The sequence below is a fragment of the Equus asinus genome, chromosome 24, assembly GCF_041296235.1.
Source record: "Equus asinus isolate D_3611 breed Donkey chromosome 24, EquAss-T2T_v2, whole genome shotgun sequence".
NCBI lineage: Eukaryota > Metazoa > Chordata > Mammalia > Perissodactyla > Equidae > Equus > Equus asinus.
This window is the reverse complement of record NC_091813.1, coordinates 27,985,367-28,000,702: the sequence shown is the minus strand read 5'-3', so window position 1 is coordinate 28,000,702 and position 15,336 is coordinate 27,985,367. Positions and strand designations below refer to the sequence as shown.

The following is a 15,336-nucleotide window of genomic DNA, read 5'->3' as shown; positions in this document are numbered from 1 at the left end:
AACTCTGAGCTAGACTTGTGGGATAGATGAATCCTTAAGCCTATTATGTTTTCTTTTAATCATTTATATTTAATTGTGATGAAATGATAGTGGGGCTTTTAGGAGGAGCATCTTTCTTTAATAGGGAAGTCATCCATTCATTCAGCCATGTAGCCAGAACTGTTGAAAGCACTGATGTTGTAGAGACTGTAGACCCTACCCTTGAAATTCAAGAGCAAGAGACAGTCAAATCTAACAGACCCAACATGGTGTGGTAAGTGCCGTTTGGGGATATCCAGTTCTCGGACTCTAAGTTAGTCACTTAACCTCTCTGAGCCTCAGTTTCCTTGTTTATAAAATGAGATCTGCTTATGTTCGTTACCATTTTTGTGAGACCCACCTTCAATTGAATATATAGTTGTTTGTTTTGTTTCCTTAGTATTCCATGATTTTCTCCAAATCTAAGCACATTACAGATGAGATTTACCTGAGGAAGGCAGGAATTTACAAACTGAAGTTGGGGTCTAGGCTTCTTGTAAACAGTCAAGAGCTCTTAGTTCTGAGTCTTTGGGTTACTGGAATGGGTTAAAAAGTGAGAGGCAAGCCCATGCCTTGTATCTAGGTGATAAATATGTGTATTTGTTGAGTAGTAAATAAATGAATGAGTCTCACATTTACCCCCTCTATCTGATGGGCACGGAGCTGACCTTACATTCCACTGCTTCTTGGAGGAAACACTGCACAGGACAGTGGCAGGACAGTGTATGGTGAGGGTGCCCTGAGACTTGGGTCAGCTGTGTTTGTCCATGTGCACTATTGCTCGTCTGACAAGTTCTAGAATGACTGGCTTGTTCAACTTCCCTGTGTTTTGGAGGTGTTTGTGTGTGTTCTCAATCATTTAGCTTAATCAGCTGTGACTTGGGTTGGGGGTGGGGTGGAAGTCATTCTGATAGAAACAGAGTGTTGGGAGCCCAGTGGCTGTCCCAGCTGTAGCTACTGCGGTAGGACATCTGAATCGCCTTCCTGTTTGGTCTTATTCTGCCTGCATTTAAGCATATTTCTTTTAGAATAAGGTAGCTCGATGGAAAAATTAGGTAAGTTAATCAAAATGTATTTTTCAATCTACTTTACAGGAATACATGTCCTGAAGGTCAGTTTGCCTTTCCTTAAATTTGCGTCCAAACTGTATTCGTATCCTTTCTGAGCTTTGAGGGAAACTGAAAGTAGATTGGACACAGTGCTAAGACCATAGATGTAGGTTGTAAAGCATTTAATCCATACAAAGCTGTTTCTGTGTAACTAAGTCACAGGCAGTGTTTGCTAGTCTTGGATCTTAATTCCTTATTAGTCGACAGCTTGTTTTTAGTGCATTTTCACCCTCAGATTGACAAATATCTTGGTAGCTTGTATTTTCTCTGAGAAAATTAAAATTTCTGATTGACAACCACTGTTTTGTTCTGCTTATTCTTCTATTCATTTTTGTCCTCCACAGAAGTAGCTGATTTTTTTTTCAGGCTGTTTTCCAACATGAAATATGGTGTTGTTAACACTTCAGGAGTGTTATTGTATCTGACCTTGTTCTTCACTCCAGACCCCACACTGAGCCAGGTGCCATGGCAGCAAACAGCTGAGGCTTGATGTGGCATGTTACCCAGGAGTGACAGATGCACTTGAAGAATTGGGAGGAAGGTGTATTTTTTTTACATTAAAATTAACATGTTATTTGGGGAGTATCACACAAAATTTTCTTCGATTTTTAAAGTAAAAATGAAATCTCCCACTTGTAGCATCTGCTTCAAGTTGCTGGACCTCCTGGGTTAAATGTCTTTCTCAATCCTCTCAGGCTTACTAATTTGAGAAGTAAAGGACAAAACCCCTTTGGGATTTAGACACTGAGAGGTGCCACCTTCCCTCAATGACTTGCTCATAAATACCATCTAGTATACTTCATTCAAATTTTTGTCTTGGCAAAATGGCATGTTACCACACACCAGACACCTCTACAAAGTCAAAAGCCTCATATATTAAATCTGTTGTCAAGCTTTGAAACTGTGTAATAACTTATCACCAAGGAAGAAAAGAATATCGGAGGCCTACTGTACTTCCATCAGATTTAAAATATTGAGCTAGAGAAAGAATTGTTTGTTTAAATTTTTTTTTTCTGTGACAGGACTGGAAATCCCCCTTTTTTTGCTTTTTGCCCAACTGTTCACTCTTTTATTTTCAAGGGATTTTGCCTGCCCAAAGAATTTATGGAAGACTCAGCAGGAGAGGGAGCAACTGAGTTTCATGACTATGAGGGGGGTGGAATTGGAGAAGGCGAGGGCATGAAAGATGTGAGTGACCGGATAGAAAATGAAGAACAGGTACGTTTTCATGTGAAATACGAATACAGTTTACAGAAGCTCTCTCCCTTTTCCCCTTGTTTTCAATATTTAAATTCACACATAAATGTTTTTTTCTAGCTTAATGGTTTCAAACTGATCTGTGGAGCCCTAAGAATACTAGAGCTTTGAGAGTGAGTGTTATTAAAAAGCTCAAAGACCACAGAAAGGAACTTTGCAACTCAGTCATTGGTTATGGCTATAAATTTGAGAAGGAAATGATTTTAAAAAATTTTAATTTTGAACAGGGAGATTTTTACTGATCATTTTCTAGAGAATATTTTTATTAGTGGTTCATTTAAGGGTAGAAAACTTGGCTATTTTAAGTGATAATTGCATTAAACAATAATGCCCCTTGGGGCTGGCCCGGTGGCGTAGTAGTTAAGTTCTCACACTCCACTTTGGCAGCCTGGGGTTTGCCAGTTCGGATCCTGGGCATGGACCTACACACTACTCATCAAGCCATGCTGTGGCGGCATCCCACATAGAAGAACTAGAAGGACTTACAACTAGGATATACAACTATGTACTGGGGCTTTGGGGAGGGAAAAAAAAACCCAAAAGAATAATGCCGCATGTTTGCTATTAATAGGTTTGGTTGCTGTATGTCTTTAAGATATGTTGAAAACTTTTTTTTTTTAAAGATTGGCACCTGGGCTAACAACTATTGCCAGTCTTTTTTTTTTTTTTCTGCTTTATCTCCCCAAAACCCCCCTGTACACAGTTGTATATCTTAGTTGCAGGTCCTTCTAGTTGTGGGATGTGGGACGCCGCCTCAATGTGGCCTGATGAGCGGTGCCATGTCCATGCCCAGGATCCGAACCCTGGGCCGCCGCAGCGGAGCACGCGAACTTAACCACTTGGCCCTGGAGACAGCCCCTGAAAACTTTTAATCTATGCCTTTTTTTTGTTGGAATCAAGAATGCGTTTGAAATATTCAAATACTTTGGACTAAGATTGTTGTGTTGCTTTTTTAAATGCCTATCTCATTTGGGAGTGATTTTTTTTTTTTTTTTTTTTGGTGTACATGCTACTGTCAGTCATTTAGATTAATCAACTCCAACTTGAAGAAATAAGAGGTAGTGACATTTCTTTTTATTTAAGGTATGATTATAGCTATTAAAAATAAAGGAGCAATCCACTTCAAACTTCCTGTCTTCCTTTGAAGGAAACACTGGAAAGAAAATAAAGAACCAAAAGAGTAATCCTAGTGTTTCTTTGTTGGAGCTCTGTCTAATATATACATTTTGTCTCTCTGTATTTCTCAAATTTAGCTTAATCAACACACAGTACTTTTCTAATGGAAAAAAATTTTATGTAAAGCTAATAGGAAAGTACAGTCCAATGCAAAAAAAGCTTAAGTGGAGATAAAAAGCTATCAGAACAATTTGGCTATCTAATAGATTTTAAATCATGTGTATTCTTTGACCTACAAATTCCATGTTTTCTTATAGAAATGCTAATAAGGGTCAAAGATAAATGTGTGTGAGGGGGTGTGTTTATACAAGGATGTTCACTACAGCATTGTTTATAATGGTGAAAATTGTGAAAGAATCCAAATACTCATCAGGAGGGAATTATTTAAATTATGACAACATCTATGCAGAGCAATACTATAAATTAGTTAAACAGAATGAGATAGATTTATGTGTATCAGCATGGAAATATATCTAGGAGACTTTTTTTAAAGTTGAAAAGCACATTGCGAAACAGTTTGTAAAGCATGGTCCCTTTTTAAAAGACGTTGGGAGGCAAGTATCGATACATACCACCTATATTACTGTGTGTGTGTTGCTGTATTCATGGATGAAAAGATGCACCAGGTGTCACTGCTGGGAGTTTCTCTGGGAATTTCACAGGATGGTGGTGCCATGGGAACCTTACTCTTTCTGTTTTGTTTAGAATTCTTTTAATGAGATTTTATTACTTTTGTATTTTTAAAAAGGACTTTTGAAATTTAACCATAATGAAAGAGAGAACAGTTGTGAATCTTTTGCCCCAAATATCACATGGATTAATTAGGAATATATAGTTTAAAGAAAAGTGAACAAAATCACATTCACAGTGGGATACTGTCCTAAGAGATCAAAGTGACATTAAAGATATAGACAATATAATAAGGTTGAATTTTTTATCCTACAGAGAGAGAATGCATATTCTTTTTAAATATGTCTGGATTTTTAAAAAATTCTCATGAAGAAAACCTCAACAAAATTCTATATTCTCTAATCACAAATGCAATAAAACTGGAAGTTAACTATAGAAATATTAAAGTAGGGGCTGGCCCCGTGGCCAAGTTGGTTTGCTCCCCTTTGGTGGCCCAGGGTTTCACTGGTTCAGATCCTGGGCACGGACATGGCACCGCTTGTGAGGCCATGTTGAGGCCGTGTCCCACATAGCACAACTAGAAGGACCCACAACTAAAAATACACAACTATGTACCAGGGGGCCTAAGCCTTTTTGGGGAGAAAAAGGAAAAATAAAAAATCTTTAAAAAAAAATATATTAAAGCAAACCAGAAATTATTGTGTGTGGTTCTCTCTGTAGGTTCTCCTTTTTCCTCTATCTGGAGACAACGTTACACCATTAACATTTGTATGTATTTATATTCTATTTAGAGCTGAGTAAACATTAGTGAAGTTAGAATGTTTGTTTGTTTTATATAATGTTTATTGATACAGGCAGAAGATACATTTCAGAAGGGTCAAGAAAAGGATAAAGAGGATCCTGACTCAAAATCGGACATTAAAGGCGAGGATAATGCCATTGAGATGTCAGAAGACTTTGATGGGAAAATGCATGATGGCGAGCTTGAAGAACAAGGTTTGAGATTATCTGTCACTTCGTTCTTGTTTTTGAAAAGTAAATATTTTATTCAAGAAGTTACATGTTTCCAGTAGGGAGCCTATTATAATCTTTTGGAAGAAGTTCATTACTTTGCATAACTGCAAATGAAAGCATCAGGGGGCCGGCCCCGTGGCCAAGTGGTTAAGTTCGCGAGCTCCACTGTGGGAGCCCAGGGTTTCGCAGGTTCAGATCCTCGGTGTGGACATGGCACAGCTCATTAGGCCACGTTGAGGCGGCATCCCACATGCCACAACTAGAAGGACTCACAACTAAAATATACAACTATGTACTGGGGGGATTTGGGGAGAAAAAGAAGGTTGGCAACAGTTGTTAGCTCAGATGCCAATCTTTAAAAAATAAAATAAAATAAAGAAAACATGAGCATGTGCTTGCGCCATCGCCATCTCCACCGAGACAGAAGTCTGTAGTCAGTTTTGGAGATTTTCTCTGAGTAACTGACACCTTTACTGATGTGCTGGCTGCCTCTAGGTGTGCTAGATGCAGTGCTCTTCAGGGAAGAAAGAACAAGGAGCTTGGCTCTCAGCTCAAAAGTAAATTGTTCAGGGTAAATTTTAAAAAATATGGGGCCAGCCCAGTGGCACAGCAGTTAAGTCTGTGTGCTCTGCTTTGGTGGCCCAGGATTCGCCAGTTTGGATCCCAGGTGTGGACATGGCACCGCTTGGCAAGCCATGCTGTGGCAGACATCCCACATGTAAAGTAGAGGAAGATGGGCATGGATGTTAGCTTAGGGCCAGTCTTCCTCAGCAAAGAGAGGAGGATTGACAGTGGATGTTAGCGCAGGGCTAATCTTCCTCAAAAAAGAAAAAAATATATATTTTTTCCTAGTTGCAAAAATAGTAGATGTTTGTGGTAGGTGATTCAGAGCAAAAATATAGGAATGAAATAGATACCCCTTAGTCCTACCACCCAAACAACTTGATAAATTTTGGTTTATTACTTTCCATTTATTGCATATATTTACACACAGACCGTAAACAGTTCTAGAGTCTGCTTTTTTTCATTTAACACATTATGAACATTCCCCTTGTCATTAAAAATTGAGAATGTGATTTCTTACAGCACATCATCTGTCATATGTTTGTACCATAATTCAGCTATGGCCCTGAATTTCTGTCCAAAGCTAATTTGAGATAGAACATCTTATTCTAAGTGAAGATCTTGCAAACGTGAAAGCTGACCTCAGAGTAGAAGAGTGTACACGTCCCTAAGCAGCGTAAGGATATAACTTTTGGCACAGGAGTCCTTGAGCAAAGACAGTGGCAAGAAAATTCTGATTAATTGAGCCACACACATGATTTTCGATGTTAGATAAAATCATAGGAGTATAGTATGTTGGAGCTGGGGGGGAACCTTAGAAAATACATACTCCAACTCTGTCATTTCACAAATAAGAAACCAGAACCCAGTGAGTTTGCTGAGTCCCGTGATGAATATCGCCCCCGTACTAGAACTGGACGTCCTGACAGCTATTCCACTACCCTTCTACCTGTCTGTTAACATAATGTATCACAGACTTCATTGTTCCTTGTAACAGTTTGCGAAACACAGTCGGACTGCTTCAGCAGATCTAAAGGCATCAGCCCTTGAGTGTTCTAGAGAGGCAGGCAATAAATCCCAGGCGGAGCCCTTGCCAGGGAGTGGGGCCATGCCTCTCCAGCATGCACAGGACCAGGTCAGTTCGGGGATCTGCTTAACTAAGCTCAGTGCCTTCCCTTTCAGAAGAGGATGATGAGAAATCAGACAGTGAGGGTGGAGACCTGGATAAACAGATGGGTGATCTGAATGGTGAGGAAGCTGACAAACTAGATGAGAGGCTTTGGGGTGATGACGATGATGAGGAAGATGAGGAGGAAGAAGACGGTAAAACTGAAGAAACAGGACCAGGAATGGATGAGGTAACTAGAAGATTCCCCCCATTCTACAGTCCCCAGGTTGAGGGAGGCAGTCTTCCCACCAGCTACCACTCCCTGTCATTACTGTTCTTCCTTTTCTTTATTTTTCTTCTTCTCCTTCTTCCATCTCTCTTTTTTCCCCCTCTCTCTCTTGTCTTACTGATTATATGCAGAGCTAGAGGAGTAGCCTGACCCGAACCATCCCATGTGTTATGGGGAGGGAAGTTAAGAAGACTCAGGGCAGATGCTCTGGTTCTGCTAGTGGCCACTGCCCTTCTCTAGCTCCCTGCTTCGGAGAACTCCAGGGCTGGCTGTGACACTGCAGCAGCACAGCCTGCCCCACTCCGCTGTTCACACACCTGCTATTACTGCTGCTTTTCTGGGCAGAGCCACACTGTTTTCTCCAGGTCATGGATGACACCCTGTCAGCTGGATATTTCCGTGAGATAGGCCCAATGGGCAGAAATTAAATATGTCTGAGAGCTACTTTAGGTAGAGTCAACCTATGAAAGCAGCTTGTTAGATTGAGAGTAATGATTTTGTCTTTTTCTCTTCCTCTGACATTTAGGAAGATTGTGAACTTGTTGCTAAAGATGACAACTTGGATGCTGGGAAGTCAAACAGAGATAAAAAACAGCAAGATAAGAAGGAAGAAAAGGAAGAAGCAGAAGCTGCTGATGATGGACAAGGCCAAGACAAAATTAATGAACAAATAGATGAGGTAATATGGATTTGAAACTGATCCACTCTCCTGAATCAAGGCCAGGGCTGCTGCACTGCACAGCTCTTGGGGTGTTTCAAGACATTTTTTCCCTATTCATCAATGTTTTTCCCATTTCCTCGTAAAAGAATGTGCAATGGAGCCTCTTATCAGGACATAAAATGTCTAACTATTGGTTACCAGTGAGGTAGTCTTCGTGCTATTTGGGCTCATGCTGTAGTTTGGAAGCTAAAACCTGTGGTCTCTTTCTATATTTCTCCTCATAAACTTCAGTTTCTTCTTGAGATTAAGTAATAAAGTACCTCTTATCAGAGGAGAACCTGCACAGAAAGTGAAGTTTGAAGTTCCATCATGAAAATTCTAAAAATGCTAGTAAAACTCTTAACGTGTGCTGGTAACTTCAGGGACGAGACATTGTATTCTCTCAGCATCACTACTTAGAACTAATTATATGTGAATGCTACTTTAAAGAAAAAATTTTTATTTCTATTTTTTTTCTCTCCATTGTCCCAAGAGAGAATATGATGAGAATGAGGTGGACCCTTATCATGGCAATCAGGAAACGCTGCCAGAACCTGAGGCCTTGGACCTTCCGGATGACTTAAACCTAGACAGCGAAAACAAGAACAGTGATGAGGACACAGACCGTGAAGAAGGGGAAGGTATGTCTTTTGAAACCTAACGAGACCAGTTGGAACTCCTTGAAAATGAGCAGTAACCGAGTTTAGTGTCACGGTCAGGTCATAAGTCATGTCTGGTCAGCTCAATTCCAGTTTGAGAAAATGGTTTGCTTTTCCTTTGTAGTGTTTGTTGTCTCATTAGACCTAAAGCTTGTAAGCCAGCAGGTCTCAGTTAGCACTGTCATCTCCTATCCTGTGTTCAGGGCTGCTGGGCCTGGGTGGTGCTTCATCACACACAGCCCCATCTCCCCACAGCCGTCACCATGTGCCCATCTCTTGGGTTGATGTGCGGTCTGGGTGTACCCAGGCCTGGCCCCTGGAGCCCAGTCACAGCTTTCTTAGGGAAATGATTGTTTCAGTTATTGATTGTTGTGCTTATGTTGTGCGTTTAGTCTAAAATAGGAAGACATTAAAATGCAGAATGGAATTGAATAATCCCGAGAGAAATCACATGGCACATGACAGTAATCTAGGGCTTCTGTCACCCATTGTTCAACCCAACTGACTTGTCTAGGAAGTGCCGTCTGGTATTGGAAGTGTTGGGTAGGAGGTGCTCCTATAATAGAGGGCCCCCCCATCATGGTGGGTAACCAGACAGACAAATGTAAGCTAGCCACGCTCTGCTTCATAATGAATCAGTTACGTATTTGGAAAAGCTATTTTTAAAAAAAGTGTTTTTTAAACACATCATACTGGAACAAAAATAGCAAGTTAGAAAAGAATAAGAGGTATTACTTATATACAAATTTAATATAAGAAACATACTATATACTATTTATGGATACATCAAATGTATGAAAACAGAGATAGGAATAATATAACTTCAGGTTATGGTGACCTCTGAGGAAGCAGGAATGGCAAAGGCATCCAGAATCTAGATAGTTGTATCCAGAACCATTTATTTTTTTTAAAAAACAAGTGACAGAAGTTTGATACAGTATGTCAGGATGTTAACATCTCTTAAATCTAGGAGATGAGTATATGGCTCTCATAGTTTTAAAGTGCATTTTCCATGTTTAAATAAATCTGTGAACTTATTAACCAGAACCATTTGATTAAGAGTTTGATATGGGCTTTCCTCATGCTTGGAACATTCTTCACTCTGAATCTCTAGTTTGCTTTTAAACGTAGTGTAAGTTGTTGCTTCTGAGGCCATGTCATTACCTTATAATTTTGCAATCTGACTTCACTGTTAAATTCAGTAACCAAGCAAACATAAAGGTAAGAAAATTAAAATTCACTGACAGTGTAGAAACTGACAGTTTCTATTTGCTCTAGAAAAACATCCAGACTGACTTTAAGATATTGTGCATATAAACTATTAAAGAATTATTTGCTAACAAAGTAACTGATTTCTGAAGTGTCCAAAGTACAGTCATGTGTTGCATAACGATGTTTCAGTTAGCGACAGACTGCATATGTAATGGTGGTCCCGTGAGATTAGTGCCATACAGCCTAGGTGTGTGGTAGGCTATACCATCTAGGTTTGTGTAAGTACACTCTGTGGTGTTCACACAATGACAGAGTCACCTGACGACACATTTTTCAGAACATATCTTTGTCATTAAGAGACGTATAACTGTATAGAAAAGCTCTTCTAATAAACTTTTTCAAATAGGATTGTTTCTTTTCAAATGTATGTTGTATTTTCTGTGATGATAAAGAATGATGTCCACCAATTATTCCCAATGATAATTGAAAATTAGACTGTCATTTGCTGTCTTTGGTGTAAAACATTCCTACTGTCGCAGTGGCTTTTAGGACTTTTTAGTGGATTAGAACTTTTTAATGAAATGCACCATCTAAACAGTTGCATGCAATGTATAGGTATGGCTTAAAGCAGGGGTAGGCAGACTTTTTTTGTAAAGGGTCAGATAATAAATATATCAGGCTTTGCAGGCCATAAGCTGCAATAGAGGTTGCAAATACTGAGTTCTGCTGTTGTAGTGTGAAAGCAGCCACGGGCTACGCAGAGTGGATGGGGTAAACACATAGGTAAGCAAATTGATGTGGCTGTGTTCCTGTAAAATTTTCTACACAGAAACGTGTCGGCCAGATTTGGCCCATGGGCCATAGTTTGCCAACTCCTGGTTTGAGAGTCATAATAAAACAAAACACTTGCATAACTTCATCCTATGTTAAGAAATCATATTGTTAATTTTTTAAAATTCTGTGTTCCTTCTTCCAGAAGAGAATCCTTTGGAAATTAAAGAAAAACCAGTGGATACTGAAGAAGGAGGTCATGAAGCCAAGGAAATAAATGAGGAGACTGAGGCTGACCAGAATGAAGGTCAGGGTCAACATGAGCCTGAGGAAGGCCCCAGTGAAGATGACAGTGACGAGGGGGAGGAAGAGATGGACACAGGAGCTAATGACCAAGACAAAGATACTGCTGAACATCCCGAAGAAAACTCAGAGGAAGAGCAGCAGTCCTTGGAGGACAAGGACAAGGAAGCCAGTGAGGAAAGTGCAGAGAATGGCGTCTCTGTGGACCGAGGTCTCCAGCCCCAGGTATTGTGGGGTGTCTGGCTTGGCTTATTTTAGAAGTAATAATAATGAGGAGGAGAAATTACCTTATTCCCATTAGAATCTCTTTGAGGATACTTCTCCATTGCCGGATGGTACTGCCAAACAGATTTAAGTTTCTGTGTAAGACCCTCTTTGGCTGATCCCCTTCCTGCAGACTCCCCTTGGTGAGGAGTGAGCGCCTGCTTGCTCTAGAGCCCACCACCCCGGCTCAAGTCCTTCCCCCCAAGCACTTACTATGGTGTTTGATTTCCCTGCAGGAGCAGGAAAAAGAAGAAGGGGAGAACTCTGATGCAGAGGAGCAGGTACCAGAGGCTATGGAGAGGAAGGAGCATGCCTCCTGTGGGCAGACTGGGCTGGAGAGTGTGCAGAGTGCGCAGGCTGTGGAGCTGGCTGGGGCCGCGCCCGAGAAGGAGCAGGGCAACGAGGTAATGAGCCCTCGCCGGCCTCTGCCAGCTGCGTCTAGGAGGGCCTCTTCTCCCTGTCTGAAACCACATTGTATTTAGTAGTAGCTGGTTTATGTGTGCTGTTTTTCGTTGTTGACATCTGGAAGATCATCTCCCATTCTTTGAGAAATGATCGTATACCTATTTTCATATGCCTCCCAGAACAAACCTCAGAATATTTGCTACACACACTATTTTAGTGATGTGCTTAGTGAGAAAAAGTTATTAGACTATAGTTCTCCATGGGAGAATCAGGTTCATGTTATTTTTTAGAAAGCTCCCAAGGAAGGAAAGGTTGAATTTAGACTTCAGGCAGTAATATGCCTCTCATAGTGCTTCCCTTTGCTTTGCTGTTCACCAGGCTTCTAAATGTTTTAATTTAAAAAGCAAAGCGCACATCTTTATTTCTTGACCTGGGGTGATGTGTTCTGTGTATGGCCACAGTTTGGGCTGCTGGCATGCTGTGTAAAGAGCACGCAAAGTCAGAGGACCTGCTGCCCATAGTGGTGACTGGACAACTCCTATAGTCTGTTTGAGCCCCAGTTTTCTCACCAATGATAACAACTGTTTATATTTCTCATAGTCCCTCCACCCCATTCATTGAGTACCTGCTATGTGCTTAGCATTTTCATACTTCAGCAAGTCCTCAGAGTGGCCCTATAAGATGGCTGATATTATTGTTCTTATTTTCTCCATTTTACATTTGAGTTAAATAAGCCTATGTAAAGCTAAATGACAATCTCAAAGGTACACAGCTGGTTGATGATGAAGCCTGGTTTGTAATCAAGTTCTGTCCTGTCTTCAGAGTAAGCCTTACACTCTTGTAAACAAGCAGCTGATCAGCCTTGCACAGCGAAGTCACCCAGGAGGGTAACAGATCTGGGTCTCAAGGCTCCTGTTTCTGCTCACAGGCCAGGCCTTAGTCATGGATGAGTTCCAGAGCAGGCAGGCAGGCAGGTCTGACTGAGATAAGAGTAATGGTGAGAGAAGTTGTGTGCAACGCAGCACAATAACTAGGTGCTTGGATAGCTTGCTCCACCCTCCCTCATTCTTTTATGGCTTGGATTTCATAGGAACACGGGAGTGGAGCTGCAGACGCAAACCAGGCAGAAGGCCATGAGTCCAACTTCATTGCCCGGCTGGCTTCCCAGAAACAGACCCGGAAAAACACACAGGTCTCTGTTGCTCTTCAACTAAACTTAGGCGAAGGCTGCATGTAAAAAAGATGCTCTGAACATAGTGGCTAAATAAAAAAGCCACATTCTCAGCCTTTGCTGCCCCACCAAATGTGATGGCAGCCTTGGGCTGAGCAACCAGGACTGTGGGGCTGTCCCAGTGGAACCTGGGGCTTCTTCCGTGTGGGTGGATGCGTGAGTGGGTAGGTGGAGGGTGCGCGCATGCACACCACACACTCACACACACACCCTGTTCCTGGTGTGCATACATGTGCACACACATGCACACACACATATCCTGTTCCTGTTTTGGAACCTAAGAGCCAGGTGTTGGGTGCTGCTGCCCAGCACCAACTGGTGTTATTATTTTCACTGTCCATACTCCTGCATTTTAAAAGTAGTTTCTTTTATTGGAGAGTAATTCATGTACATAATACAAAATTAGTATATAAAAACCAATCCCCTAGGGGCCGAGTGGTTAAGTTCGTGCGCTCCACTGTGGCGGCCCAGGGTTCGGATCCTGGGCGCGGACATGGCACCGCTCGTCAGGCCATGTTGAGGCGGCGTCCCACATCCCACAACTAGAAGGACATGCAACTAAGATATACAACTGTGTACGGGGGCGTTTGGAAAAAAAAACAAAAACCAATCCCCTAAAAAGTTTCCGTCCTATTCCTGTCTTCAAGCCCCGCAAGGGACCATGCCCAGAGCAAATTGGTGCTCCCAGTTTTGTCATCTTTCAGATATATTTTCTGCATATGTAACATACTTATGGATGGATGGATGGATGGATGGATGTGCGTGAGAGTGTTTCTTTGCTTCCTTGCCTTTATTTCAGATATAAGAGTATATCATAGAGGTGGTTCTGTATGTGTGTATAGAGATCTGCCCATTCTTTTTAACAGCTACATTGAATTCCATTCTTGTATGGCTTTCTCTCATTTACTTAACTCGCCCCTATGGATGGACATTATGGTTATTTTTCATCTTTTTGCCAGTACAGACAAGGCTCTAATGAATTTCCTCATATTTCCCCCAGAGTTTTAAGAGGAAACCTGGACAGGCTGACAATGAACGCTCCATGGGTGATCACAATGAGCATGTGCATAAGCGCCTGAGGACTGTGGATACAGACAGCCACACCGAGCAGGGGCCATACCAGCCCCAGGCCCAGGTGGAGGACGCAGATGCATTTGAGCACATTAAACAAGGCAACGACCCTTATGATGCCCAGACCTATGGTACGGAGCACGGAAGCCTTCTCCTTTGCTCACAGGCGCTCTGTGAGAGCTTATGCTGTATGACTGTCTGCCCGCCAGTTGTTATTGCAAATTCATCTTAGGAGGGAGGGGAAATGGCTTTTTAAAAAGTATTCTCTCTCTAATAAGAACTGTGCAGAAATACAATTTTGTTTTGGTATAAAGGTGTCCATAGCCAAGTGCAAATGCTTGGGGTTTCTGGGTCTAGTGTAAGCTGTTTAAATATCCTTGATAACAGTTATCCACATCCAAACCTAACCCTGATCTCAGGGTTTCTTAATACTGGACGTTTCTTCACCATCACTTTGAGGTTGCTCCTCGCAGCTGCAGGAGTTGTGAACTTGAAATAGATGTTTTCCCCATAAGTGAAAAGAGGAAAAAAAAATCTCAGCATAAGAAGGGAGTAGTCAGTCTCCCCTTCTAGTTCTCTTGGTGAGTTTTTAGTATTTCATTCCTAATAGGTAAACTAGTGTTGATAATATCTGTGAAGACAGTATAAAAATGATTGCCCTGCCATGGATTACCTTTTTCTCTCCCTGCCCCTACTTTTTAGAAAAATAAAGCAGTAATAATAATAGCTACCCTGTATTTATGCCAGACACTGTTCTGAGCCTCTGCTGCATGATCATGGAATTCCTCCAGTAATCTTAGCAGCTGGGATTTCTCCATTTTAAAGTTGAGCACACTGAGGCCAAAGAAGTTTAAGAATTTGTCCAAGATCATGATGCTGGGCTTCCCATGCCCCATGTTATACTCCTAATCACTATAGTTTCTCCACCCATAACGTAGTAATGGGAGATAATTCCATTAGCTGCTCTGAGTCAGGTGTCCAGTCTGTTTATTCCAGTTCAGTGTCTGTCATAGCAGTAAAAACCCAGCTAAATATCCTACTTCTGTGGTCACATGAATAGTTACACTGTGTGTTTGTAGTTTCTGTTGGGGGTAGAGAATAGGCAGTTACACCAGCAGGTCAGTAGGACATCTCGGGCACAGACAAGCCAAGCACTATGTTCAAGCCACACAGCTGGTCAGTGGCAGAACCAGCAGTAGCAGAATCTTGGAAGCTAGAACTGACAGAAACTACACCCACACGTGATTACCTTGTTATCTAAAGATCTAGGCTTTCTATGTGTGTGTGCTTGTTGGCAGATGTGGCCAGCAAAGAGCAGCAACAGTCTGCAAAAGACTCCAGCAAGGACCAGGAAGAGGAGGAGATAGAGGATGCCTTCATGGACATGGAAGAGCAAGAGGAGCTCACAGCAGTAGACCCGGAGCAGCTGAAGCCAGAGGAGTTCAAGTCGGGGACCATGGCAAGCCCCAGTGAGTCCTACCGAGAACCAGTCCCGGCTAAGCTCTCTGACTTAGAGAAGTCTCTTCTCTTATACTGTAGTCTGGTGTGATCTGTT

At 41.7% G+C, this 15,336-nt stretch overlaps 1 protein-coding gene across 1 annotated transcript in view; it reads left to right on the top strand.

The window, feature by feature from the left end:
- Positions 1 to 15,336, top strand: part of MDN1 (midasin AAA ATPase 1) — a 162,033-nt gene that overhangs the window by 135,962 nt on the left and 10,735 nt on the right. The window contains exons 84-93 of the mRNA XM_014866691.3: positions 2,208 to 2,345; positions 5,045 to 5,186; positions 6,951 to 7,126; positions 7,692 to 7,844; positions 8,359 to 8,506; positions 10,713 to 11,035; positions 11,311 to 11,478; positions 12,570 to 12,671; positions 13,711 to 13,912; positions 15,080 to 15,250. Coding sequence (XP_014722177.3) covers positions 2,208 to 2,345; positions 5,045 to 5,186; positions 6,951 to 7,126; positions 7,692 to 7,844; positions 8,359 to 8,506; positions 10,713 to 11,035; positions 11,311 to 11,478; positions 12,570 to 12,671; positions 13,711 to 13,912; positions 15,080 to 15,250 — 1,723 coding nt within the window. The remainder of the gene's footprint in view (positions 1 to 2,207; positions 2,346 to 5,044; positions 5,187 to 6,950; positions 7,127 to 7,691; positions 7,845 to 8,358; positions 8,507 to 10,712; positions 11,036 to 11,310; positions 11,479 to 12,569; positions 12,672 to 13,710; positions 13,913 to 15,079; positions 15,251 to 15,336) is intronic.